The sequence below is a fragment of the Takifugu flavidus genome, chromosome 7, assembly GCF_003711565.1.
Source record: "Takifugu flavidus isolate HTHZ2018 chromosome 7, ASM371156v2, whole genome shotgun sequence".
Taxonomy (NCBI): domain Eukaryota; kingdom Metazoa; phylum Chordata; class Actinopteri; order Tetraodontiformes; family Tetraodontidae; genus Takifugu; species Takifugu flavidus.
In genome coordinates this window covers 7,276,275-7,300,649 of record NC_079526.1, presented here as the reverse complement: position 1 = coordinate 7,300,649, position 24,375 = coordinate 7,276,275, and the positions used below count along the sequence as shown (strand labels likewise).

The 24,375-nt window shown below is 44.3% G+C and overlaps 4 protein-coding genes and 1 long non-coding RNA gene across 43 annotated transcripts; 3 read left to right on the top strand and 2 right to left on the bottom strand.

Annotated features, from left to right (window-relative positions):
* Positions 1-30: 30 nt before the first annotated feature.
* olfml2ba (olfactomedin-like 2Ba) lies at positions 31-6,342 on the bottom strand. The gene is made up of 9 exons (XM_057037310.1): positions 5,906-6,342; positions 5,536-5,799; positions 5,183-5,290; positions 3,858-4,067; positions 3,528-3,756; positions 2,682-3,441; positions 1,895-2,055; positions 1,181-1,357; positions 31-1,114 (listed from the first exon to the last, which is right to left on the bottom strand). The coding sequence occupies exons 1-9, from the start codon at positions 6,071-6,073 to the stop codon at positions 501-503; spliced, it is 2,691 nt and encodes an 896-aa protein (XP_056893290.1). The 5' UTR covers positions 6,074-6,342; the 3' UTR covers positions 31-500.
* Positions 1,943-2,806, top strand: LOC130528219 (uncharacterized). 3 transcript variants are annotated; one of them, XR_008951241.1, is made up of 5 exons: positions 1,943-2,059; positions 2,102-2,248; positions 2,291-2,416; positions 2,544-2,606; positions 2,698-2,806. It is a non-coding gene; the product is annotated as an uncharacterized LOC130528219 (long non-coding RNA). The 3 variants fall into 3 exon arrangements; XR_008951239.1 differs by having other exon boundaries at positions 2,677-2,785; XR_008951240.1 differs by having other exon boundaries at positions 1,998-2,101; positions 2,165-2,269; positions 2,354-2,437; positions 2,502-2,606; positions 2,677-2,785.
* A 236-nt stretch (positions 6,343-6,578) lies between the features above and the next one.
* Positions 6,579-11,898, bottom strand: LOC130528215 (torsin-1A-interacting protein 2-like). Of its 34 annotated transcripts, none has more exons than XM_057037273.1 (11): positions 11,743-11,898; positions 10,868-10,959; positions 10,690-10,791; positions 10,506-10,610; positions 9,796-9,927; positions 9,562-9,684; positions 9,298-9,423; positions 8,432-8,563; positions 8,213-8,320; positions 7,927-8,055; positions 6,579-7,810 (listed from the first exon to the last, which is right to left on the bottom strand). In XM_057037273.1, exons 2-11 carry the CDS (start codon positions 10,899-10,901, stop codon positions 7,044-7,046), a joined length of 1,758 nt encoding a protein of 585 aa, XP_056893253.1. In that variant the 5' UTR covers positions 10,902-10,959; positions 11,743-11,898; the 3' UTR covers positions 6,579-7,043. The 34 variants fall into 34 exon arrangements, with proteins under 34 accessions (XP_056893253.1, XP_056893254.1, XP_056893255.1 ...); XM_057037274.1 differs by having other exon boundaries at positions 7,927-8,052; XM_057037275.1 differs by having other exon boundaries at positions 8,213-8,317.
* A 574-nt stretch (positions 11,899-12,472) lies between these two features.
* On the top strand, positions 12,473-16,277 carry LOC130528213 (torsin-1A-interacting protein 2-like). 3 transcript variants are annotated; one of them, XM_057037271.1, is made up of 10 exons: positions 12,473-12,666; positions 12,868-12,984; positions 13,101-13,250; positions 13,650-13,757; positions 13,836-13,970; positions 14,039-14,137; positions 14,231-14,377; positions 14,463-14,585; positions 14,679-14,729; positions 14,805-16,277. In XM_057037271.1, the coding sequence occupies exons 1-10, from the start codon at positions 12,594-12,596 to the stop codon at positions 15,584-15,586; spliced, it is 1,785 nt and encodes a 594-aa protein (XP_056893251.1). In that variant the 5' UTR covers positions 12,473-12,593; the 3' UTR covers positions 15,587-16,277. The 3 variants fall into 3 exon arrangements, with proteins under 3 accessions (XP_056893251.1, XP_056893250.1, XP_056893252.1); XM_057037270.1 differs by having other exon boundaries at positions 14,664-14,729; XM_057037272.1 differs by lacking the exon at positions 13,650-13,757 and having other exon boundaries at positions 14,664-14,729.
* Positions 16,278-20,729: 4,452 nt separating this feature from the next.
* LOC130529246 (torsin-1A-interacting protein 1-like) lies at positions 20,730-23,894 on the top strand. 2 transcript variants are annotated; one of them, XM_057039264.1, is made up of 8 exons: positions 20,730-20,784; positions 20,970-21,086; positions 21,165-21,311; positions 21,380-21,478; positions 21,572-21,655; positions 21,741-21,863; positions 21,942-22,007; positions 22,083-23,894. In XM_057039264.1, exons 1-8 carry the CDS (start codon positions 20,745-20,747, stop codon positions 22,859-22,861), a joined length of 1,455 nt encoding a protein of 484 aa, XP_056895244.1. In that variant the 5' UTR covers positions 20,730-20,744; the 3' UTR covers positions 22,862-23,894. The 2 variants fall into 2 exon arrangements, with proteins under 2 accessions (XP_056895244.1, XP_056895245.1); XM_057039265.1 differs by having other exon boundaries at positions 21,957-22,007; positions 22,083-23,873.
* The last annotated feature ends 481 nt before the right edge of the window (positions 23,895-24,375 follow it).

Sequence of the window (24,375 nt, the reverse complement as noted above, 5' to 3'; positions counted from 1 at the left end):
GGGGGGTGGTTAACCAGGACAAAGAAGAGCTTTTCCATTGGTATTTTCAAACTTTATTGCCTCCTCAGAATATTCCGGTGCGGAGTGATCGAGTTAAGTGCTTCGACAAGACAAAGATCAGCAGCAATCGCTGAGTCGGCACCTTTGAAATATGATGCAAAGAACAATTCAGTACAAAATAATGTGTATAAAACAGGAACGAAAGAGTAATCTGGGGATGTGTCAAAAGAACGAGCCTACAAATTCACTCTGATTCAAATCCTTCAATTATTCTATGTGAATTTATCTCGGGGCTTTGATTTTTACAGTTGGACTTTGCACAGTACAACTCTGCAGACAGAAGGATGATCGCTATCATTTAGGAAAATAATGTAAAGCAACTGTGGCACAATATATTGAAATACAACTGTCCATTTGGCCCTCATAAGTGTCCATACTGGAGTCCGGCTGGACTGATCTACAATCCATTTCAACCTTAGGGCATCTCTCTGAAACCCTTTCTAGGGTTCAACGTAGGCGAACTTGATGTTGTATGTGACCTGGTGTCCGTTGTCCCACGCGTACAACACCCCTTCTTTTGGATTGTAGTCAATCTGAGTGGTGTAGGTGTAGTTGTTGGTGAAAGGCATTCTGGGAATCATCTGAGTATTGGTGTGCGTGTCGAAGGCGTATTCCAGGTTGGCGTCCTTTTGGTTGTAGCTGTCCACGGCATAGAGGACCCCGCACACGATGAAGAAGTTTCCATAGCGATTCCTCCTGAGCCCGGTTCTCCAGGTGGTCTCCGGCTGCGTGCTGAGGTCTAAGGGGTTCACTCGGCTCAGAACAATCATCTCCTGCATGAAGCCCTCCTCATCCAGGGCCGGGTAGACGATCCACAGGCCGCTCTCATCCACGGCAAAGCTGACACTGGACTGGCTGCGCCAGTCCGAGGGTGACGACGACTCCTCGATCAGGGCGTCGTGCAGCAAGGTCCAGGCGGCCACCAGGCGGTGCCGGAGGTCAAACTTGATGATGTCTCGCGAGAAAGCACGGCTGTAGTAGAAGGCTCCGTTGTAGACCACGTGTCCGGTGCCAATCCAGTTGTAGGGAAGCTTGTACGAGTTGGTAAAACGGCCTAAAAATGACGACACCGATAAATACAAAGTAACAAGGACAGTAAAGAGCAGCCTCTGACCCTCACCCGTTTTGAAAATGTCCAGGTTGCGAAACTCCAGGAGGTTGTTGCCATAGTAGAAGTTTGTGACGTAAATTTTATCGTTGCCAGATAACGGATCCTTCATCCACGCTCCCTCATTCCGGCCGTATGTGTTGTGAGTTACAGGCTCGGAGATGGTTGCCAAGGTGTCCTTGCACTCCCCTGTGAAAGAGACGGATGGCCACGAGTGAGGATTCAGCCGCAGTTCATCGTCACCCAGACCTGCGTCAATGCGTCTGAAACTAATTAAGAGGCTTTGGGTTGACTAACAGGAAAGAATGAAGACAGGCGGAGCCGGAGTCTCAATGTCTCAATGAACAGCTTCCATTTTCAAGGCTTTTATGAACAAGCCTTGATTTTGTCATGATGTCATTCCGCCATTTGGTTTGTGAAACTGACTGGGATGTTCTCGAGCTTGTTTTTGGTGTTAACCTCGCCCAGTATTTCTGGGTGGGACCATCAACCAACATTTCTCTGAGGTTGACACACTGACGTTCGGGATTGAGAGCCGTAGAATTTGGTGGAGAGAATATAACATTCCACATTCCAATGAGGATAAAGCCTTACAACACCATAGAGGCCCAAAACTTTGGATAAAGCAGCACGTCCTCTGGACCATTTTTATCACAGGGCTCAAAGATATCAGATAACAAACAAACATCTGTTTATGTTCTGTGCCAACACATGAAGTCAACATACCACGTTTTCTTGAAGGAGCGCTCTCCTGTCTCCGTTTTGGTGACTCTGGTTCCACTCGCTTTTCGTCTACCTCTTCTTCATCCCAGGATATTTTGTATTTCCGTTTGGTTCGAGCAGCAGCAACAGTGGTGGTGGTGGTTGTTGTTATCAGTGTTGTGGTTGTAGGTAATGATGTGGTGGTTGTAGGTAATGGTGTAGTGGTTGTAGGTGATGGTGTAGTGGTTGTAGGTGATGGTGTGGTGGTTGTAGGTGATGGTGTGGTGGTTGTAGGTGATGGTGTGGTGGTTGTAGGTAATGGTGTGGTGGTTGTAGGTAATGGTGTGGTGGTTGTAGGTGATGGTGTGGTGGTTGTGGGTAATGGTGTGGTGGTTGTGGGTAATGGTGTGGTAGTTGTAGGTGATGGTGTAGTGGTTGTAGGTGATGGTGTAGTGGTTGTAGGTGATGGTGTGGTGGTTGTAGGTAATGGTGTGGTGGTTGTAGGTGGTGGTGTGGTGGTTGTAGGTGGTGGTGTGGTGGTTGTAGGTGATGGTGTAGTGGTTGTAGGTGATGGTGTGGTGGTGTAGGTGATGGTGTGGTGGTGTAGGTGGTGGTGTGGTGGTGGTTGTAGGTGGTGGTGTGGTGGTTGTAGGTAATGGTGTAGTGGTTGTAGGTGATGGTGTGGTGGTTGTAGGTGGTGGTGTGGTGGTTGTCGGTGGTGGTGTGGTGGTTGTAGGTGGTGTGTGGTGGTTGTAGGTGATGGGTGGTGGTTGTAGGTGCTGGTGTGGTGGTTGTGGTGGTTGTAGGTGATGGTGTGGTGGTTGTAGGTGATGGTGTGGTGGTTGTAGGTGATGGTGTGGTGACTGGCAGAGAGGTAACAGGTGACTCTGTATGTGGAGGTAAAGTTGATCCTGAAATGATGGTTTTGGCTTCCACCTCTGGCGTTGTGTTGCCAGCCTGTTTGGGTGTAGCTGCCATTGGAGCTGCAATGGGCTCCACTGGTGCAGTGGCCAGGATGGCGTGGAGCGTAGGGCCGGCGGAGGCCACAGGTCGTATAGCTGTTTCAGAAGAGCTCTCGGGGGTCGTTTCCAGTTGATATTTCACCTCTGATGTCTCCATGACTGTGGCAGGCAGTATTGTGGTCGTGGCCGCGGCTGCATTCTCAGAGGCCTCGGTGAAATTCCTCATGGTTTCCATGGCAACGCTGTTCTGAGAAGTGCTAGCAGATTCAGATATCAACTGGAGTGGCGAGACTGAGGCGGGGTCTCTTTGAGCCCGAGGTGAAGCGCCGGCACTTCCGGTTGGTAAATTGAGGACCGATGCATCACCCTGCACATCTTCTGACACTGTTGCCATGGTGCTGGTCCTGATGAGCTCACTCTGATTTTTTGAGACAGGTTCAATTTTGGTTTGTGTTTGACCAGCCGTGGCGGAATCATTAGGAGGAGCCGTTGTTTGGAGCGGGATCAGCGTCTCGCTGATTCTGGGATGAGAGGCCTGATGTTGCAGAAGATTTTCCTCAATCAAGAGGTTGATGGCGTTATCGCCACTGAATCCATCGTACTCGAAAACTAAGAAATGCAAGCAAAAGATAATCTGAGCACCATAAACCTCATTCACGTATTTTGTTCTCTGCTGGGACCTTAAATCCACTTACAGTTCTCCCCTGGATCCCCGTCATCTGCCACCATCGGGTCTGGGTCCGATTTATAGAAAGTCATCCCTCTGATGATCATTCCGTTGTGTCCCGTCCTCGACACCCGGGGGGCTGTCTTGCTGGTAGGGGCTTTGGGCGTCGCCATGGGAGCATCCTCGATGATCTGGACGGAACCGTCTTTCTGGAGGTGAGATGGATCGCCGGCAATGATCTTCTCCTCATACTTGTCCTGCTCAGATGGACACACAAAGCAGAAGAAACAGATTTGTGTTGCGCTCCGAAAGGTGGATCAAAAACAAGTTGAAGAATTTAAAACGGGATTTAAGATACCTCAGGGGTCCGATACGCCGCTGCCCTGTCGACCTCACCGAGACCGTTGTCCAGTTCTGGGAGCAGGGGGGAAGGGGAAGGGGGAGGGGGAGGGGGAGGAGGAGGAGGAGGAGGAGTAGAAGGGGCGGGTGGGATCTCAGTCACAAGCGCCTGGGTGGTTGGGCTGTCCTGGAGCTTCACCTCGTCCGCCTTGTTGTCCGTGGACACAGCCTTCATGGAGACATGGACAAATAGAAATGTTACAGGAACGTAGGGAAAAGGATCTTCAGTTTAATGAACAACAGCAGGATGAGGGTGATGCTGAAGCATAGATACGACGGAGGGAGTTCTAAATAAAGATCTGTGCTCTGTTCAAATGGGGAGTAAATCACAGACTGATGCGAGCGTGAGGAAGACCAGGACCCTGAAGGACACGGCTGATTCTCATCGCCTGTTTTCTTTTTCGATCATCTTCATCTAGCTCGCTCCAAACGCTCGTCCCCCGCACACGTCCCAGAATGCATTTTGACGCCCAGAGGGCACCCCTGCTCCCTGACACCGCCATCGCGTCCCGCCCTCTGCCGCCGACCTTTGCACATGTCAAAGCAGCTGTAGCCAATAAAAGAAGTGGCGGTTCTGCTTGATTTACGCTCTCTTGTTATGCAGCTGCGTCTCTGCCAGGACGGTTCTGAAGCCGAGTGACAGCTCTCGCCTCCCCACCTCCTCATATCCTGCATGAACAGCCTGTTTGACACGATCAGAGATTATGTGAGGTCACCAGTTTTCCGCCCTTTAGTCCCAGTTTCCCTTGACTGCTCCCTTCTTGTCGTGCTGGTAACAGTGGGCTCAGGGTAAAACGCAACAGAAAGGGGACTGGGAGGGTTCTAGTCTAAATTCCTCTCTGCAGCTTGCCCATGCTGCATTCAGGGGACACATGTTTTCAGTTACTCTGATACACTAATACCATGTCTGGCTGTTTTGGCTGTGCTGCACCTGTTTGGATGAGACTCGATTTATGGGGATAATGCTGCAATTTGGACACGTTGGCTTGTTGCTGCTCATTTCCTGATTGGAAACAGCTTTAAATAAAAGACTTTGTACTGTAAAGACGTAATACATTATTCTTTATTCATAGGAAGTGGGGAAATAATCTCAAACTTCAGTTAATTAAAGAAATTAAATCATCTTAAATGAAGGAATTGCAGTTTGTGATGTAGTAAATCTAATAATAATCGACTATCCTAGTGTACTTTTAGTATTTATTGCGCACAAATGTAGATTTTGGTCCCGCTCTGTTGTATTGAGATAACAACGGAATGTTGGTAGTGATAGAAATTATGCTGCACCTTTTCCACTCGATCCATGCGATCCAGGAGCTTGTATGTGACCGAGTGCAGCTTCAGCAGGTCCATACCGTAGAAGGATCCCTCCAGCAGCTCAAGGATGGTCGACAGCTAAAACGATCAAACGATCAAATTCCAGTATAAGAATTCACGTAGCGCGTAAAATTTATTCCAGGCCCATAAAATGAATCTCCAGTGATGGTTCAAAGCTGCTGCTGCTGTGTTTCCCTTCATTTTAGGAACGTTGATGTCCATTTACTCAGGACATTCCAATACAACAGTTGGGAAAACAGGCTGTCAGCGCGCAGTGGCACACGGGGGTCGGGGGGGGGTCGGGGGGGGGGGGGGGGGTTCACCTTCACGTTCTCGTTTCCTGCCTCTCTGAGTTTTTTCAGCCTGTACTCGCCCTCGCAGGGGTTGACCGCCGACGGTGGAGCTATGCAGGCGCACTTGCAGTGAGGTCCAGAGGTGATGGTCTCCACAGTGTAGAAGTCCTGCACGCTGGCGTTGCCTGCTTCTATTCGCCGGCAGGCGCTCTTGCTCAGGGGTCTGACAACACATTTACACCGACAGTCAGAGCCTTCCGAGAGGGCTTTCACTTTGTCATAATCACCCAGCAGCTATAAAGAGAAGAGCGTCAATGTATTTTCCACCACGATTATTTATTTTTATTTTTTTTACAATTTTACGCATCAAAGTTGCACAGAATGGATGCTCGTGCCCTACCTTGGAGAGAATATTGTCCTGACCGTCTATCTCCTCCCGGAGCCTCTCATCCTGCTCCACCTTGTCTTTCCACTGTGACCCGGGATCCTCGCCTGGGACCGTCGGTGCTGCAGAGCCACATGGGAAAGACGCACAGCACATGGCGAGGACAAGGCATAACCTGTGCATGATGTGAGGCTCCCAGAGCGCCCAAAAGAGAACTAAATCCGAAGGTCTTCTGCCAGGCACAGCCTGTCACCTATCAGTTTAGATGCCAAGAAAATGTCATAGCAGGCTTTCCAAAAAGAAGAATGGAGCTGCGTCCAAAAGTACGACCAGATATCACGACTGGGCTACGGTGTTATCGTTTTCATTGTCCGGCTGAACGTGGGCTGATTTAGGGTGCCGTCTGAGAGGGAACAGCCGGCTTCTGCTGCTGGTGCAGCGATGACAGGAGGCGGGTCTCGGCAAACTGGAAAGGAGGAGCTGGAAATGCTTAAGACGCTATTCAGAAGTGATAAACGGCGCAATAAATCACAGACGTGAGGGGAAATAGCCACAGAAATTTTCAATCTAGGAAAAAGTTTCTCGGCATCGAGCACTTTTTGAATTTAATAGCAAAGGTGCAGCCAGACAAAAGTAGATTCTAAGCGTCTGCTGCCCTCCAGCGGCGATCTACTGCAATAACAACCCGTACAATTGTAGAAATGTTTATTTGCAATTTTAAGGCACTCAAAGCAGCATTTCAACCTTCCTTCAGCGAGGTGCAGGTGTTCTATCGGGCACACAGTGCCATGTATCATTAGAAACTGCAATTTTCATAATAAAAATAAATGGTGAGTATTTATGCATTTTTCTTGCATTCATTCTCCATAGGAGGACAAATGGGTCTGAGATTACACCATTTACACACATTTCAGTAGTTCGCATTAGAAATTGCACAAGTACTAAAAGTCAAATAACTTTTCATTTGCACTGTCTTCAAACACATATAAAAGTAGAAACAGATGAAATTATTGCCACATTTGTTGAACAGTTCTGAACGCCCATCAAAGGGTGATTTCCTGATTTGTGTTTATCTGTGGGGCGATTCAATGTAGTGATTTTTTAATTTCAACACGTTCCTTTTTAGACTAAAAGCCATGCCATGAGGGGCCATTTATGTAGCAGGGCATCCTTCATGCTCTGTTCTTCTCTCCGCTGCCACAGGCAGGATCAGATGAGAAATGCGACTCCACAGTCCACCATACTTGTCACGGTCCATCCTGTCAAAAGAGATTGGATGGCTGTCGGTGAGGAACTTTTTCTGAAGGTGGTCGTCCACCATCTCCTCCACAGCGCTCAGACGACTCTGCGCAGGAATCTCCTCCTCTTCACTGAGCAGCACTGTGAATATCAGGAACGTCTTCTTGTAGGCGGCGTTCTCATGGTCGCAGTAGCGGTAAAAAATGAGGGTGGACCCTGGGGGCAGTTCCTCGAAGCGGTGAATAATGGCCACGGGTTGGTCTCCCTCAAACGCAACCTGCAACTTGCTGTCGATGTCCAATTTCACCTGGTCGCTGTCCTGGTGAGATTTGCTGGTTCCATCGATGTGCAGAACAGAGGCGTTGAAGGTAGAGGCCAGCCCATGAGCCAGGCAGGACAGCGTCCGCTCCGCTTTGACGCCAGCGGTGAGGATCAGACTGACTGGCTCGGTGGGCTGGGCCGTCCGGAGGTGCTTCAACAGATGGATCTTGCTCCTGGTCCACAGCTCAGGACGCTGGTTAGGAAACTGGCTCTTTAATTTTTCCATCCTTCGAAGGAAAATGTCTATCTGTTGCGCGTCCTCTTTCTGATGGGGCGTCTCTGCATGGAGAAGCTGATGCCCCAGGATGGCAACAACTACGACTACCACCACACCCACATATTTTAGGTAGCCTCCACTTCCTACAGAATAAAGACACCATATGTAACATGTACAGTTAATCAAGAAAGAAAAGAAAAACTACTCAAACAATGATAAAATATCAATTATTAACATTTTGATTAATTAACAATACTACCTTCAGGCCTTTCCAGGTCTCCTGGTACTGGTGGTTCAGGAGTGTCCTGAGTGGGTGGACCCGTGTCCCTCAGTGTGTCCTTATCTGGGATTTTCTGAGCAGACTTCGTGGTCTCATCATCTTCATCTTCTGACCAAGAGGAGCAAAAATATCTCAATTTAATTAGAACAAGATCGAAACGCTGGAATTATTGTGAGCACCTCCATCAGCATTTTCTTCATGGATGACTTCTGTCCTTAGAAAAGACAGAACAATTGCAGAAACTGAGTAGGAAGCAGGAACTCACCCTCTTGAGCTGTGACGTTGTCTGTATTTAGGGTTTCTTTACGTTGTCCATCCACCTGATCGTCCTCTCTGCCTCCCAGTGCTGACAGAGATGGTTCCTCTGCTGCTTCTTTCAAATAAGAGAAATATTCCTAAAAAAAAACTTCTAGATTTGACAATAAAACCCGGCTCTTCAATGTAAACTCATTCCAGTAGGATCAACTGCTGGAAATCTCCTCACCCTCTGGGATCTGTTGGTTGTGCTCCAGTGTTCTCTCACTCCTGTCATCACTCTGAGGTGAGCTGCTGCTTTCCTCCTGGCATCTGCTCACATCTGGACACAAGGGTTCTGGAGGCATAATTTCCCCTGAGACTGACAGAAGAACAGACTCCATCTAAAGTTTTATTCTCTTTAGAGAGGTTAAATAAAGATGGAAGACACAACCACGACCAGAGTGCAGCAGCTGTCTCATCTACAATACTCACATTAACTCTACCTTTTTAGATCAAAGTTAGTGGCAAATGTATTTTTTATCAGTCAATTAATCAATCTTTATTTATATAGCGTCTTTTACAATCAAAATTGTTTCTAGGCGCTTTACAGAATCCCAGGGCCTAAGGAGAGGAGAGGAGAGGAGAGGAGAGGAGAGGAGAGGAGAGGAGAGGAGAGGAGAGGAGAGGAGAGGAGGAGAGGAGAGAGGAGAGGAGAGGAGAGGAGAGGAGAGGAGAGGGGGGGAGGGGAGGAGAGGAGAGGGGGGGGGGGAGGAGAGGAGAGGAGGAGAGGAGAGGAGAGGAGAGGAGAGGAGGAGGAGAGGAGAGGAGAGGAGAGGAGAGGAGAGGAGAGGAGAGGAGGAGAGGAGAGGAGGAGAGGAGAGGAGAGGAGAGGGAGAGGAGAGGAGAGGAGAGGAGAGGAGAGGAGAGGAGAGAGAGAGGAGAGGAGAGGAGAGGAGGACTACCACCACACCCACATATTTTAGGTAGCTTCCACTTCCTACAGAATAAAGACACCATATGTAACATGTACAGTTAATCAAGAAAGAAAAGAAAAACTACTCAAACAATGACAAAATATCAATTATTAACATTTTGATTAATTAACAATACTACCTTCAGGCCTTTCCAGGTCTCCTGGTACTGGTGGTTCAGGAGTGTCCTGAGTGGGTGGACCCGTGTCCCTCAGTGTGTCCTTATCTGGGATTTTCTGAGCAGACTTCGTGGTCTCATCATCTTCATCTTCTGACCAAGAGGAGCAAAAATATCTCAATTTAATTCAAACATGATCGAAACGCTGGAATTATTGTGAGCACCTCCATCAACATTTTCTTCATGGATGACTTCTGTCCTTAGAAAAGACAGAACAATTGCAGAAACTGAGTAGGAACTCACCCTCTTGAGCTGTGACGTTGTCTGTATTTAGGGTTTCTTTACGTTGTCCATCCACCTGATCGTCCTCTCTGCCTCCCAGTGCTGACAGAGATGGTTCCTCTGCTGCTTCTTTCAAATAAGAGAAATATTCCTAAAAAAAAACTTCTAGATTTGACAATAAAACCCGGCTCTTCAATGTAAAATCATTCCAGTAGGATCAACTGCTGGAAATCTCCTCACCCTCTGGGATCTGTTGGTCGTGCTCCAGTGTTCTCTCACTCCTGTCATCACTCTGAGGTGAGCTGCTGCTTTCCTCCTGGCATCTGCTCACATCTGGACACAAGGGTTCTGGAGGCATAATTTCCCCTGAGACTGACAGAAGAACAGACTCCATCTAAAGTTTTATTCTCTTTAGAGAGGTTAAATAAAGATGGAAGACACAACCACGACCAGAGTGCAGCAGCTGTCTCATCTACAATACTCACATTAACTCTACCTTTTTAGATCAAAGTTAGTGGTAAATGTATTTTTATCAGTCAATTAATCAATCGTTATTTATATAGCATCTTTTACAATCAAAATTGTTTCTAGGCGCTTTACAGAATCCCAGGGCCTAAGGAGAGGAGAGGAGAGGAGAGGAGAGGAGAGGAGAGAGAGGAGAGGAGAGGAGAGAGAGAGGAGAGGAGAGGATCATTATTTGTTTGTATCATTCTCGACAAGTTTGGTCAAAATCCGGGCTGAGGCGATCCACTGACACCGCTGACATTTTATGGAAGTTACCTACTGACCCAGTCATCTGATCACTGCAGCTCAACCATAAAGCTTGATAGGGGAGATGTTTAGGGCCTTTAAAATGTTTGTGACAATCAAGCAATCGTAATTTTTTATGGGTTACACTGATAAATACACTCCATGCAAGAGTTAGTAGGATAAGATCACGTCTATCTTACCTTCCAGGTGATCTACATGTTGAGCAACACTCGTCTCTCCTCCATTAGTCTCATTTGCTGAGCCTCCATTGATCATAATTAACTGTTGTTCTCCATCACCAGTGTCTATAAAAGTAAATAATAATTCTTATGTCTGTCATGTGAATGTACATTGTTAAGCTGACTGAATTGATTCCCGCCCTACCGTCTTTGTGATTCGGAGTAACACTCCTTTCTTCCACGTTGCAATCAATATTTTCTAAGGAAAGTTCTGTGTTTGCCAAGTGCGGTTCCTCTTGCCTGAAATCTGATAAGTCAGAACAAATCACATTTAAAGTATTGTTGTTAATGTTGCTAATCGATGGCAATGTTTGTTTGACTACCTGTTATGTGCTGGTTGGTATCTGGAGCTGCCATGTCTTTAAATACTTCAGCCCTTCACTCAGAATAAACCATGTAGTGGTTATGCAGAAAACTGAGAAGAACATTAAAAAAGTCTTATTTAAAATACTGAGAAAAACTGGAGTAAAACTCCTTGTTGATCTGCTCAAACATGGTCCAAACAAAGATGATACTGATTCTGAAGAAATCCTGATTAAAACTCTCTGACATAAAGAACGGGTGGAGTCCGGCAGCTTTTCACAACAGCACATAAGAACAGCCGATCCTCGAACTCCAGTCTGGATTTATTGGGCCACTTATGCTCAAAGGTGTCTTCCTAACTGGGTCACATTTATCTCTAGTGGGTTCCGGTTAAATTTCAAACAGTGGAAGATACTTTGCTCACTGTGTTGATATTATACAAACGTCAACTAGAGAGTCTCTTATTTGTAAAAATGTATTAACGGTAGTAGAAATAATAAAAGGAATGATAACAATTATAATCATAATAACGAATCAAAAAGTTCTCACCATGGAGAACATTTGTGTAATAGAAACTCAAGTTTAGACGCTTTTCCACATATAGAGCTACGTCTCTCAAAGACCATACCGGGCCTCAACATGACAGATTGGTCTGCATCGTCGGATAAAAGCAAGAAATTATTATTGGTATCTTTGGGCGGGGAAATAAACGAAAACCTGCTTAGATAAATAGATAAATAAAAGCTTGCTAAACAGGAATTAGCCTTGATGAGCCAAGCTAGCGTGTTATTCTTAGATAAGCAAGCTCAGAGATAGCGAGACAAGATTTTTCCCTAATTCACTCTTTTCCATTTTCAAGCGTTTATCAGTAAAGGCGAGTTTCTGTGAAACGTACCTTCAGTTATAGCTGGAGGCAACTGACCAGGAAAACTGTACTCTGGTAGTCAGACCTAACGAGCTGACAGATCACCGGAAGACGATCTAGTGGCGGAATTTCCGGTTAGAAAGAATTGTACGGTGGCCGAAAGGTGCAAACGCGCTGAGAAAAAAAAAAAGGCGCTGCAGAAATAAGGAAATTGCGTAGGATGCCTTATTTTTTTTAATTAAAAAACCAACCTAAAAACACCCATGCACATTCTCAAAGTAAAAATCAGTCTTGGCTATATGATTATACAGTTAAATACATTTAATTTAAATTCAGTAAAAATGTTCCTCTTTCATTTTTAGCAACGATAATCAGTGTTATGCAAATAATTAATTGCATACAATGTTAATTAATTTTATGCAAATAAGAAAATGATTGTCACATCTTTGTTCTTTGTTTGTTTGTTTGTATTATTACTGGTCCGTAACTTTGTACACAGCCAAATATCGCGAAAAGGATCGCATGTGCACATTTTCAGTTTTACGTTTCTCATCATAGATACAAGGATACCAACACAAGCGTCACGTTTATCCGAAGATTAAATTCTTAGTGAACATTTTAAATCGAACATTTTGTTGTAGTAACAGTCCTAACGGCTACGGCTAATGTTACTTAAGTTTGCCAAACTTTGAAGACAAGTTATATCTCACAGTACTTCCGTTTTTGTCAGGCGAATGTGCAGCGCGTTTCGCCTCTCAGCCACCGTAGTGTTGACAGAACGAAAGGAAAGTTCCCGGAAGTGTCCGATTTTGGTCGCGAGCACAATGGTTCCTGCTAGTGTTTAGTTCTTTATTTTTAGTCTAGCTGGTTAGGTGTGTTAAATGGATTCAAGTGTTTCTGACGGTGCAGGGAAGCATGCTCTGAGAAGATCAACACGGCAGACATCGGGTAAACGTAAGTAAGTCAGTATTGAAGAAATGCGTAAGTTAGCTTAGCACTAGAAGCTAACGGTAACTGACTAAACGGGCACCATTTGTAAGTAGTCGCTTTGCTTTCTTGCTTTTCTTCATATGAACCGTTTTTGTTAGTAGAATCTCCCCAGACCGAAAAGTTGGGGACGCTCGCTGACAATAATAATCTGTGATTATTACCCAGTAACGACTTACGAAGCAACCCCTAGAGGTCCTCTAAAGAGAACTAGGAGTTCAAGGATATCATCTCTTCCTGTGGTCGCTTATTCCAAGGAGTTGGAGGACGACATCGAGGATGATGGTAAATTATTTTAAATGTGTTGTTGTTATTATTATTATTATTATTATTATTATTATATTATTATTATTATATTTGCTTTAGACTGCGTGTTGTAAACATATTTTCTTCATTAACAGAGTCTCTTAGCGAGAAAAGACGCCGGGAGGCTGAAGGAGACATGGCCAGGGTTGGTCATGAGAATGACAGGAATGTTCAGAGATCTGAACCTATGGAGGTTGAAGAAGACCTCGGAAGGGATGCTGTTCAGGATTCCTCACGTCGACAAGGTTAGAATCAGGTTACAGTCGTTGATGTATTTCACTGACAGAACGAAAGGAAAGTTCCCGGAAGTGTCCGATTTTGGTCGCGAGCACGGTGGTTCCTGCTAGTGTTTAGTTCTTTATTTTTAGTTTAGCTGGTTAGGTGTATTAAATGGATTCAAGTGTCTGACAGTGTAGGGAAGCGTGCTCTGAGAAGATTAACACGGCAGACATCGGGTAAACGTAAGTAAGTCAGTATTGAAGAAACGCGTAATTTAGCTTAGCGCTAGAAGCTAACGGGCACCATTTGTAAGCAGTCGCTTTGCTTTCTTGCTTTTCTTCATATGAACTGGTTTTGTTAGTAGAATCTCCCCAGACTGTAGAGGTCGGGACGCTCGCTGACAATAATATCTGTTTATTTCTCAGCAATGAGTTACGAGAGGACCCCTAGAGGTCCTGTAACGAGATCTAAAAAGAGTTTAACCAAACGTCCGACCGTGCTGAGAGATTCCAATGACTTGGAAAGAGATGACAGTAAAATCCTTTCAATGTATACCTTTATATATATTTCTTTTATACTGCGTGTTGTAAACACATTTCCTTGTTGAACAGAGTCTCTCAAGAAAAGACGCCTGGAGGCTGAAGAACACATGGCCAGGGATGGTCATGAGAACGATGGATCTGAACTTATGGAGGTTAATGAAGACCTCCAAATGGATGCTGTCCAGGATTCCTCACGTGGACACGGTTAGAATCGGTGCAGTTGAAATCATTGGTGCATTTCCCTGACAGATAAATCAATATAAACTGTTTAGATGGTGCAGCCATACCGCGGCCCCATGAAGACAGGAACTTTTCATCTCATGTAGTGGCCAGTGTACGCTGTCGAATCCCTGTAAATGAAAATGTTAAAGGTAGGGAAGTGCTAAAATTTCACCCTGCATGTTAATGAGTACATCAGATGAGGATTATAAATTTGTCTTAATCTGTCCTGTCTTTTTCTTCAGAAAGCACATTAACTGAAGGACATGTGGCATCCACCAAGCCTCCAGCCCGACTCAAGGCACCACGGCAGAGACCTGATATGTCCGATATAAGGATTACTGCCAATCAAGACTACCAGAGGAAAATAGAGGCCAAAACAATGAGACTTGGTACTGTAGAGGTTTATATAAAACTGTGTTTTTGTATATAAATGTCTTTATATTGTTGCATTAATGAATTCTGTCCTATTTTTAGAAATGCCACCAGCTAATCATCATATTCGGAGTGTGTATCCGGCCCCAGAAAATTACACAACAATTCGGAAACCTGTGAACAACAATCCATTACATAAAGAACATTTCCAGCACCAAGAAAGAGGTATTGAAGGGATTTGTTAGAGCTGAGTGTGACAATCTGAAGCAAAGTGAGACATTTAAAACAATGATTTAATCACAGTTTGTCTTCCAAAAGAAACAAAGAAAGCTGCTGTAATTAAAGACAGCTTGATAACATCTGGCAGAGGTGAGCGGCTTTATTTACACTTTCATTATATCTGCATGTAAACGTTGCTAAGAGCTTTATTAATGACCTTTTTAGGGTGGTGCCACTGGCCTTTGATTTTCACGGTTCTGCTCATCTGTGTCACCATTTTGCTGGCGTTAAAGTTCCTTCCTCGAGACCAGAGTCTCATAAAGGGTGGAGATCATCCGTGCAGGGCTCCTGAGCTGGAAACATTTGCAGATCAGCTGAGTCTTCTGCAAACTCAGTTTCCGAGTCAGCGGCCTGAACTGTGGAGGAGGAGCAAAATCCACCTGGAGAAACACCTGAAAACCGCCCAGCCCACCGAGCCGGTCAGTCTGATCTTCACCGCTGGCCTCGGAGCGGAGCAGACACTGCGCTGCCTGGCTCAAGGGCTGGCCGCCTCCTTCTCCTCTGCCCTCAATGGATCTCTGCTCTACATTGATGGAGCAGATACAGCCGGAATGGACAGTGACCAAGTGAAGCTGGACATCGACAACCAGTTACGAGCAGCTTTTGAAGGAGACAAGCCTGCTGCCGTCATCCATCGCCTCGAAGAGTTCCCTCCTGGCTCCACCCTCATTTTTTACCGCTACTGTGACCATGAGCACGCCGCCTACAAGCGAGTGTTCTTGCTGTTCACTGTGCTGTTGCCCCAAGACGTGCTCGGGGAGAAGAAGAGTCTGAGAGAAGTGGAGGAGAATGTCCAGGATTACCTCAGAGAGAGGCTGGTGGACTCCAACAACACCGTGAGCTACAATGGGATGGATGGAGACAAATACGGAGGACTGTGGAGCCGCATCTCACATCTGATCCTGCCCGTGGTGTTGGAGAAAGAAGTAGAGCTGAGAGGATGCTAATGAGGAGACGCAGCCTCTGAGGGGAAGTGGGAACTTTGGTCCAGACTGAAGTTAAAATGTTTGGAGTTTTTTTGTTAATCTACTCCTCAGAACCAGCACTGATTTGTATTTTTCTTTTTTTTAAACTTTTGCTACAATGTCCAGATGATCTCGACTGAAAGATGCTTCATTATTCCACTTATTCCTCAACATAAGTCTGCAAAGTTCTCCAATATACCGTAAATATGCAGATATGTGTCTTAATCAGCTGTTGATGAATAATTAGTGTTGATTAAACTGCATATTTTCTATTTTGTTTTTAATTGTATATAGCTTCCTAACTTGGTTTGTTATGTATATTGGATATAAGAATGTTTTCTACACAAACGGGAATAATTAAAGTACACATTTTTATTAATACAACTTCTCACTAAGTGATATAAATTTGTAAAGGTATTTGGCTAATCTTTAGTCAGAAATTTATGGGGGAAAATGGTGCCTTAAAGGGTCACATGACAAAGACAAGAGTACATTTGAATGATACCAAAACATTTTTCCATGATTTCTTTTTGTGAGTCTGTCAAACTGGACGGACGTGTTCATATTTTTGAGGGGAGAAAAGCACAGCTTTTCTTCTGGCCCCCTCAAGCATTTCTTAGTATGTTTCAGCTCATGAATATGTAGCTGTATTCAATAAAGATTATTTTGGTAACACTGTCTTCTGATTTGATGTCATTTAGTATTTGACTAAATTAGGTGTAAATGTTTGAATTACTTAAAATATTTGTCCGCTGTTGATTTTACACAAGTTCATATAGATACTGGCTCACGTGAGAAAACAACCAGAATGAAACTGGTGAAAATAATTAAGTGTTTCTCCGTAGAAGAGAGGTTGTTGTAGAGACTTTGATGCTTTGGTGTCCGTTGTCGTCGGCGCATTTCCAATTTCATTCTGACACAAGTCACCGTCTGACTTAAATACTGTCGTTTCTGTTTTCTTGTTGCTTATCATTTATTATAAAACCCTTCAAACCTTTGTTTGATAAATAGGGGCAAAAGCATGGGACCTTTAACCCCTCAATGTTTTTTAAGCACTAAACACGGTGACAAGCTGATGACCTTTGTGACAGTGCATGATAAGGATAAGGATAAAAAACTTTATTGATCCTACATCGGGGAAATTACACGTTACAGCGGTAGCCCGTGGTGTACAATACAGAAAAGCACTAAAAGAAAAAAAGAAAAAGACTTATATTATGTACATTGCTATGTACATTGTACAGTATATACAGAAATTAAAATTATGTACAGAAGGAGTGTCGACAGTGTGAAGAAAAATGAAGGTGCAAATAAGATGTGCAAATAAGACCTTCCAGAGGTAGGATGATTAGTTAGTGCAAATACTCCAACCCTGGGTTATTGGTGCTACATTAAGAGTTGTGCATGTTCAACAATCTGACGGCAGTTGGGATAAATGACCTGCGGTAACGTTCCCTTTTACACCGTGGGTGTAACAGTCTGCTGCTGAAGGAGCTGCTTAAGGCCCCCACAGTCTCGTGTAGGGGGTGAGAGGGGGTGTCCATAATTGATGTCAGCTTGGTCAACATCCTCCTCTCACCCACCTCGTCGATGGAGTCCAGAGAACAGTCCAGGACTGAGCCAGCCCTTCTGACCAGCTTGTTGAGTCTCTTCCTGTCCCTCTCTGAGCTTCCACAGCTCCAGCAGACCACAGCGTAGAAGATCACCAATGCCACCACAGAGTCATAAAAAGTCCTACGCAGTGACCTGCACACTCCAAAGGACCTCAGTCTCCTCAGTAGATGGAGACGACTTTGGCCCTTCTTGTACAGGGCGTCTGTGTTATGAGTCCAGTCCAGTTTATTGTTGAGATGAACACCCAGGTATTTGTACTCCTCCACGATCTCAATGTCCAAACCCTGGATGTTCATGGGTGCAGTGTGAGAAGCCTTCCTACTGAAGTCGATCACCACCTCCTTTGTCTTGCTGGTGTTGATGCGCAGATGGTTCAGTTCACACCAGGCAACAAAGTTGGTGATGACCTCCCTGTACTCCAGTTCCTTCCCCTCAGACACACGTCCAACGATGGCTGTATCGTCAGAGAACTTCTGGAGGTGGCAGCTGTCCGAGTTGTGGCTGAAGTCCGATGTGTAGAGAGTGAAGAGGAAGGGAGAGAGAACTGTACCCTGTGGTGGCCCCCCGTGCTGCAGGGGCAGGATGGATGAGTGCGTGCTTGTTTCGTCAAGTCTCCCAAACAGATTTGACACGTTTGCACTGTAAAAAAAGTGCAAAAGCGAAATTTTACACTAATTATAACATGGACTAGGGGACAGATTTGTCACTCATAAGTTCAACTATTGCAATGTTTGACAAAGATTCTGTCTTTTAATTCTTTTTGTTTTTATTCCAGGAGGTGTATCATTCTAATTTTATTGTTGTGAAGGAACTTCGGCGCTAATTTAATGAAAAGCCTGTAAATGAATCACTGATTTGATCTTGATCATTACGGTTATGATGGATTTCCTTTTGACTGCGGGTGAAACTGCAGCGTGTGTTCTTTTTTTGTCCAGCAGGGGCAGCAAAGAGCCCACTGTGCACGTCTCTGCAGCAAGCGCTGGATTTTTCATGATTTTAACAAACTATTCTTTATCAGTTTGTCCTGAAGCTTTTGTTTATTTCAATTATTTATAATTTCAAGTTTTCCATCTTGTTTTTCTACATTAAAATTGGACAAAATAGGACTGACTTCTATAATGCGTGAGTAGGACTGGAAGAACTAATTAACAATTTACTGGATTTAAAAATCGCGAAAACACAAACAAAAACCATAAAAGTGGGACAAAAATGCAAACCGGGACAAGACCAAAGATTAAATAAATGACCTGAGTACATAAAGCCTCAAAAGTATTTTGAAATAAAAAATATTGTGACTATCCTGTGTGAGATAGAAAGAACAAAACGGTCCCTCCTTCCCATCTGTGTACCACACAGGCCAGGGAATGTGAGAATTCAGGTGCAGTAAACAGGGAATTTTCCAAAGGAAATTTGGAAGAAATATGAAGTTATTGTTGTAAAACGTCCTGGCAGTTTTTAAATTCGAGTCTGGGTGGAGAGAAGCCTGAGCCTCTTGTGGTGGACAGGAGTTGACCACTGAGTTCCAGGGAGAGAAAAAGGTAGAAACTTAATCAGAAAAAACAAAGAGAGGGGGCCACAACATTTGGGGAGCAACAGCGGACTCTTCTTCATCATCTCCAGCACCTGAGAGCCTGATTGTCCAGACTGGAGCATGTCCACTCGCCCCTGTCACCCCTGCCGCTGATCCAGGCGGTCAGCATGATCTCCCACTACCCACTGGCCACCCTGCTGCCCTGGCCCACAGGTCCCCACCACCAGCTCCCAGACCCTGACTGCACGCTACTGCTGGAGGGGGAGAGGGGAGTCGCCCTGCAGAGGTACCAGGCTCGCTCTCCTGAGAGCAGCCCGCGCCACTGGGTGAGTACACCGGTGATTGTGTCTGTACTGCTGGATTCTTCCCTCTTGTTTTCATAGTGTTTAATGGGAAGCACTTCCAGTCCTGGTAAACAATCCCACAGATGTTGGCCTCCACAGTTATTATGGTGTTGAAACTTTGGAGGGTTTACATGAAGCCAAAGGTGGGCAGAGGGCAAAAGGGCTCGTAGTAACAACAAAAAAAGATAAAAGAAAAGTAAAATGTGCAGTGAGCAACAGATTGCAGGTGTTTGTGTCTCCTCCAAGGTCTGTTTGTTGGACATTTGTGGCCTGCACTTCTTACCAAACCACCGATGTGATGGGACGTAGCATTCAGGAGAGACTCTGAAATCAGGTCCAAATGAGGCCGTTCACTCGTCTCAGACAACATTGATTGTTTTTCTTAATCTATTATTTTATTGGATTTCAGTGGATTAGTTGGACCTTGACTCAAAAAGATCTTTCTTACCAGGTGCTGGGGTGTGTTTGTGTTCTGGTATATTCCATAAAGTGAGGGCAAGGCAGCAGTTTCACCAGTTTAGCACCAGGTTGCCGAGCCATTCAGCTGGACTTGATTAAGACTGGCTCTTAGACTAAAGCTGGGATTGTGGCCACCAGTGGTGGGCCATGATTTTCACCTCTAGCCTTCAGCGACAGGCTGGTGGACTCCAACCACCATGTGGGCCACAATAGGACTGACAGAGAACAAATTGAAGGGCTGTGGAGCCAGATTCAACATCTGATCCTGCCCGTGGGGGTCGGAGAAAGAAGTAGAACAGAAATTATACTGATGAGGTGATGCAGATACAGACAGGAAGTAGGAACTCTTTTTTGGTCATTCCTGTTAGTGAGTGTGACACTCAGACTGAAGTTAACATGTTAGAAGTGTGTTTTAAGAAGAATTCCTGAATATTTTGTTAAAATCCATTCATATGTATTCAATAATCTGCTCCTCAGATGTAGAACTGATGTACTTTTATTTAGACCAGTGTTGTCCAACTATGGCCCGCAGGCCAAGTGTGGCCAAGGTTTGCACCATACAACCAGGGCCATGCCAAGTTCATGCCAGTTGGTCCGCACTGGCATGTGTTGCCACTCCGTCCCCTCTGATGGGTCTGCAACACACCCAACTGCTGGTTTGGACTTTGGTTTGGTGGCATGTCCATGTATCATTAAATGAACTGAAATGGAACGGAATGGAATGTCATGATAATCCACCCAAGGCTTGAATAGAGGTGGTGGGACGCTCTGTCCCATACAACGTGTTGTACCTCATTTGTCTCCTTCAGGAAACAGAAGCAATAGCCTTAACATTTCCTTTTGCAGAATGTTTGTGCCTTTCAAGCACCAAGCAATTAGCAGAACAGGGAAGTGAGTTGAGAATTTGTTTGTGATCAAAATGTTTCATCTTCTGCTGGTTTTAATATGACTGGATGGTTATTACCTCCGCCAAAGTGAGAACGGTATTTCTATAGGGCTTTGTCTTTTCATCTTCCAGAGATCCAAGCCCATTTTCCTTTGATCGTTAATTAACATGTTATATTTTCTTCTATTACTACTGCCTATATACTGTATAAAGTGGCTTGATCAAGGATTTTTTCCAAGAATTCATTCTTTTTATCATTTGCTTTCCTAATTACTAATGGATTCAAGTGTTCCTGATGGCGCAGGGATGCGGGTTCTGAGAAGATCAGCACGGCAGATGGGTAAATGTAAGTCAATATTGAAGAAGTGTGAAAGTTAGCTTGGCCCTGGAAACTACCGGTAATAGACACAATACAGAGCAACAAGTAGCAGCTTAGCTTTCTTGCTTTTCTTCCTTTGCACTGGTTGTAGAATCTCCTCAGACTGTAGAGGTGGGGACGCTCGCTGACAATAATATCTGTTTATGTCTCAGCAATGAGTTACGAGAGGACCCCTAGAGGTCCTGTAACGAGATCTAAAAAGAGTTCAACCAAACATCCGACCGTGCTGAGACATTCCAAGGACTTGAAAAGAGGCACCAAAGTTGACAGTAAAATCCTTTCAATGTATACCTTTATATATATTTCTTTTATACTGCGTGTTGTAAACACATTTCCTTGTTGAACAGAGTCACCCAGGAAAAGACCCCTGGGGTCTAAAGGAGACATGGCCAGGGGTGATCATAAGAAGGATAGGAATATTCAGAGCTCTGAACTTATGGAGGTTAATGAAGACCTCCAAATGGATGCTGTCCAGGATTCCTCACGTGGACACGGTTAGAATCGGTGCAGTTGAAATCATTGGTGCATTTCCCTGACAGATAAATCAATATAAACTGTTTAGATGGTGCAGCCATACCGCGGCCCCATGAAGACAGGAACTTTTCATCTCATGTAGTGGCCAGTGTACGCTGTCGAATCCCTGTAAATGAAAATGTTAAAGGTAGGGAAGTGCTAAAATTTCACCCTGCATGTTAATGAGTACATCAGATGAGGATTATAAACTTGTCTTAATCTGTCCTGTCTTTTTCTTCAGAAAGCACATTAACTGAAGGATATATAAGGATTACTGCCAATCAAGACTACCAGAGGAAAATGGAGGCCAAAACAATGAGACTTGGTACTGTAGAGGTTTATATAAAACTGTGTTTTTGTATATAAATGTCTTTATATTGTTGCATTAATGAATTCTGTCCTATTTTTAGAAATGCCACCAGCTAATCATCATATTCGGAGTGTGTATCCGGCCCCAGAAAGTTACACAACAATCCGGAAACCTGTGAACAACAATCCATTACATAAAGAACATTTCCAGCACCAAGAAAGAGGTATTGAAGGGATTTTTTAGAGCTGAGTGTGACAATCTGAAGCAAAGTGAGACATTTAAAACAATGATTTAATCACAGTTTGTCTTCCAAAAGAAACAAAGGAAGCTGCTGTAATTAAAGACAGCTTGATAACATCCGGCAGAGGTGAGCGGCTTTATTTACACTTTCATTATATCTGCATGTAAACGTTGCTAAGAGCTTTATTAATGACCTTTTTAGGGTGGTGCCACTGGCCTTTGATTTTCACGGTTCTGCTCATCTGTGTCACCATTTTGCTGGCGTTAAAGTTCCTTCCTCGAGACCAGAGTCTCATAAAGGGTGGAGATCATCCGTGCAGGGCTCCTGAGCTGGAAACATTTGCAGATCAGCTGAGTCTTCTGCAAACTCAGTTTCCGAGTCAGCGGCCTGAACTGTGGAGGAGGAGCAAAATCCACCTGGAGAAACACCTGAAAACCGCCCAGCCCACCGAGCCGGTCAGTCTGATCTTCACCGCTGGCCTCGGAGCAGAGCAGACACTGCGCTGCCTGGCTCAAAGGCTGGCCGCCTCCTTCTCCTCTGCCCTCAATGGATCTCTGCTCTACATTGATGGAGCAGATACAGCCGGAATGGACAGTGACCAAGTGAAGCTGGACATCGACAACCAGTTACGAGCAGCTTTTGAAGGAGACAAGCCTGCTGCCGTCATCCATCGCCTCGAAGAGTTCCCTCCTGGCTCCACCCTCATTTTTTACCGCTACTGTGACCATGAGCACGCCGCCTACAAGCGAGTGTTCTTGCTGTTCACTGTGCTGTTGCCCCAAGACGTGCTCGGGGAGAAGAAGAGTCTGAGAGAAGTGGAGGAGAATGTCCAGGATTACCTCAGAGAGAGGCTGGTGGACTCCAACATCGTGAGCTACAATGGGATGGATGGAGACAAATACGGAGGACTGTGGAGCCGCATCTCACATCTGATCCTGCCCGTGGTGTTGGAGAAAGAAGTAGAGCTGAGAGGATGCTAATGAGGAGACGCAGCCTCTGAGGGGAAGTGGGAACTTTGGTCCAGACTGAAGTTAACATGTTTGAATTGGTTTATTAATCTACTCCTCAGAACCAGCACTTTTTTTTACATAAGTCTGCAAAGTTCTTCAATATACCATAAATATGCAGATATGTATGTTTTATTTTTTTAATCCCTGAACATTTCATTAAAATCTGTTCCTAACTTATTCTGCTACACCGGCAGGTCACATAACCTCCTTTGCGGAGGTTAAAAAAGATTAAGTGACCTTTAATCCCTCAATTTTTACCAATAGTAAAGATTTTGTGCACTGACATTGGCAATCTCTATCAGAGTGTGACCTTTGTGACAGTGTGTAAATGTGCTTGACTGGATGGAATTGACTTGATTGTTGTGTGACAGTACACGTTTACACCAAGAGAAACCAAAACTACATTTTAAACTCGACATGAGTACTTTTGACATAATTTAAAGAAAAAAATACTTAACCTATTTCAGTGTTTGAAAACGTTCTGTATTTGAATATTTGGCTTTATATTAATACTGAAATCACATCAGGAAACAGTTCTTAGAACAAACAAAAATATAACAATGATTCCAGGAGGCGTAATATTCCCATTATAATGTAACCAAACTTCGAGATTAATTTAATGAGAAGCCTGTAAAATAATCACTGGTCTGATTTGGATCGTGAATAATTTCATGCTCTTTTTTTTTTTTTACCTAATTAAGGAGACAGTGAAGAGTGTGTTCTTTTGATGTCCAGCAGAGGGCAGTGAAGGGAGTAGAGATGAATAAGTCTTCTATCTCTATTTTTCAAAGTTTAAATAGAAAGCATTCTTTATCAGTATTTTCTCTTTTATTTTACGGATCTATGGATTTATTTTCACGCTCTTGTCCTACATTAAAATGTTGCTTGGATAATAATGCATGAGCAGAACAAGAACAACTTGAAAGAAAGAAAGCCACATTGTATGAATTCCAACCAAGATGTTTCGGACAGATGGATGGAAAGAAAGCTTCCTGTCTGGTGTAATATAAAAGCGAACATGTCCTTTTGCAACAGAAATACATTTTAAAATAATGTGCGTTTGGTTAATGCATTTCTCTAATAATGCCCAGCAGTGGATGCAAAAAACACTTCTTTTTTTTGTTTTAAATATGGGAGCTACCTTAATAAATATAACAAATAGTAAAATATACAATTTAAGAAAACAGACCATAAAATATGAGTGCTGAAAATGTTTTCTTAATGTTTAATTTTCCCCATGGATAAAAACTGCAAATAAGGCCGATGATTTTAATGTAGTGAATCTGCGTCTCACGGAAGATTAGAAACTACATACAACTGGTCTCCAGCTGGGTTACTGGGGGCTCATTGCCCACAGAGAACTACTGACAGTGGCCTTTCTTATTTGACTGGTTGTGTAAAAAGTCTCTTAGACCTCTGACACACCTGTGACCTGCTTTCCTGCACAAAAGAACCAAAAGATACGCTTAGAAAAAGCTGCAAAT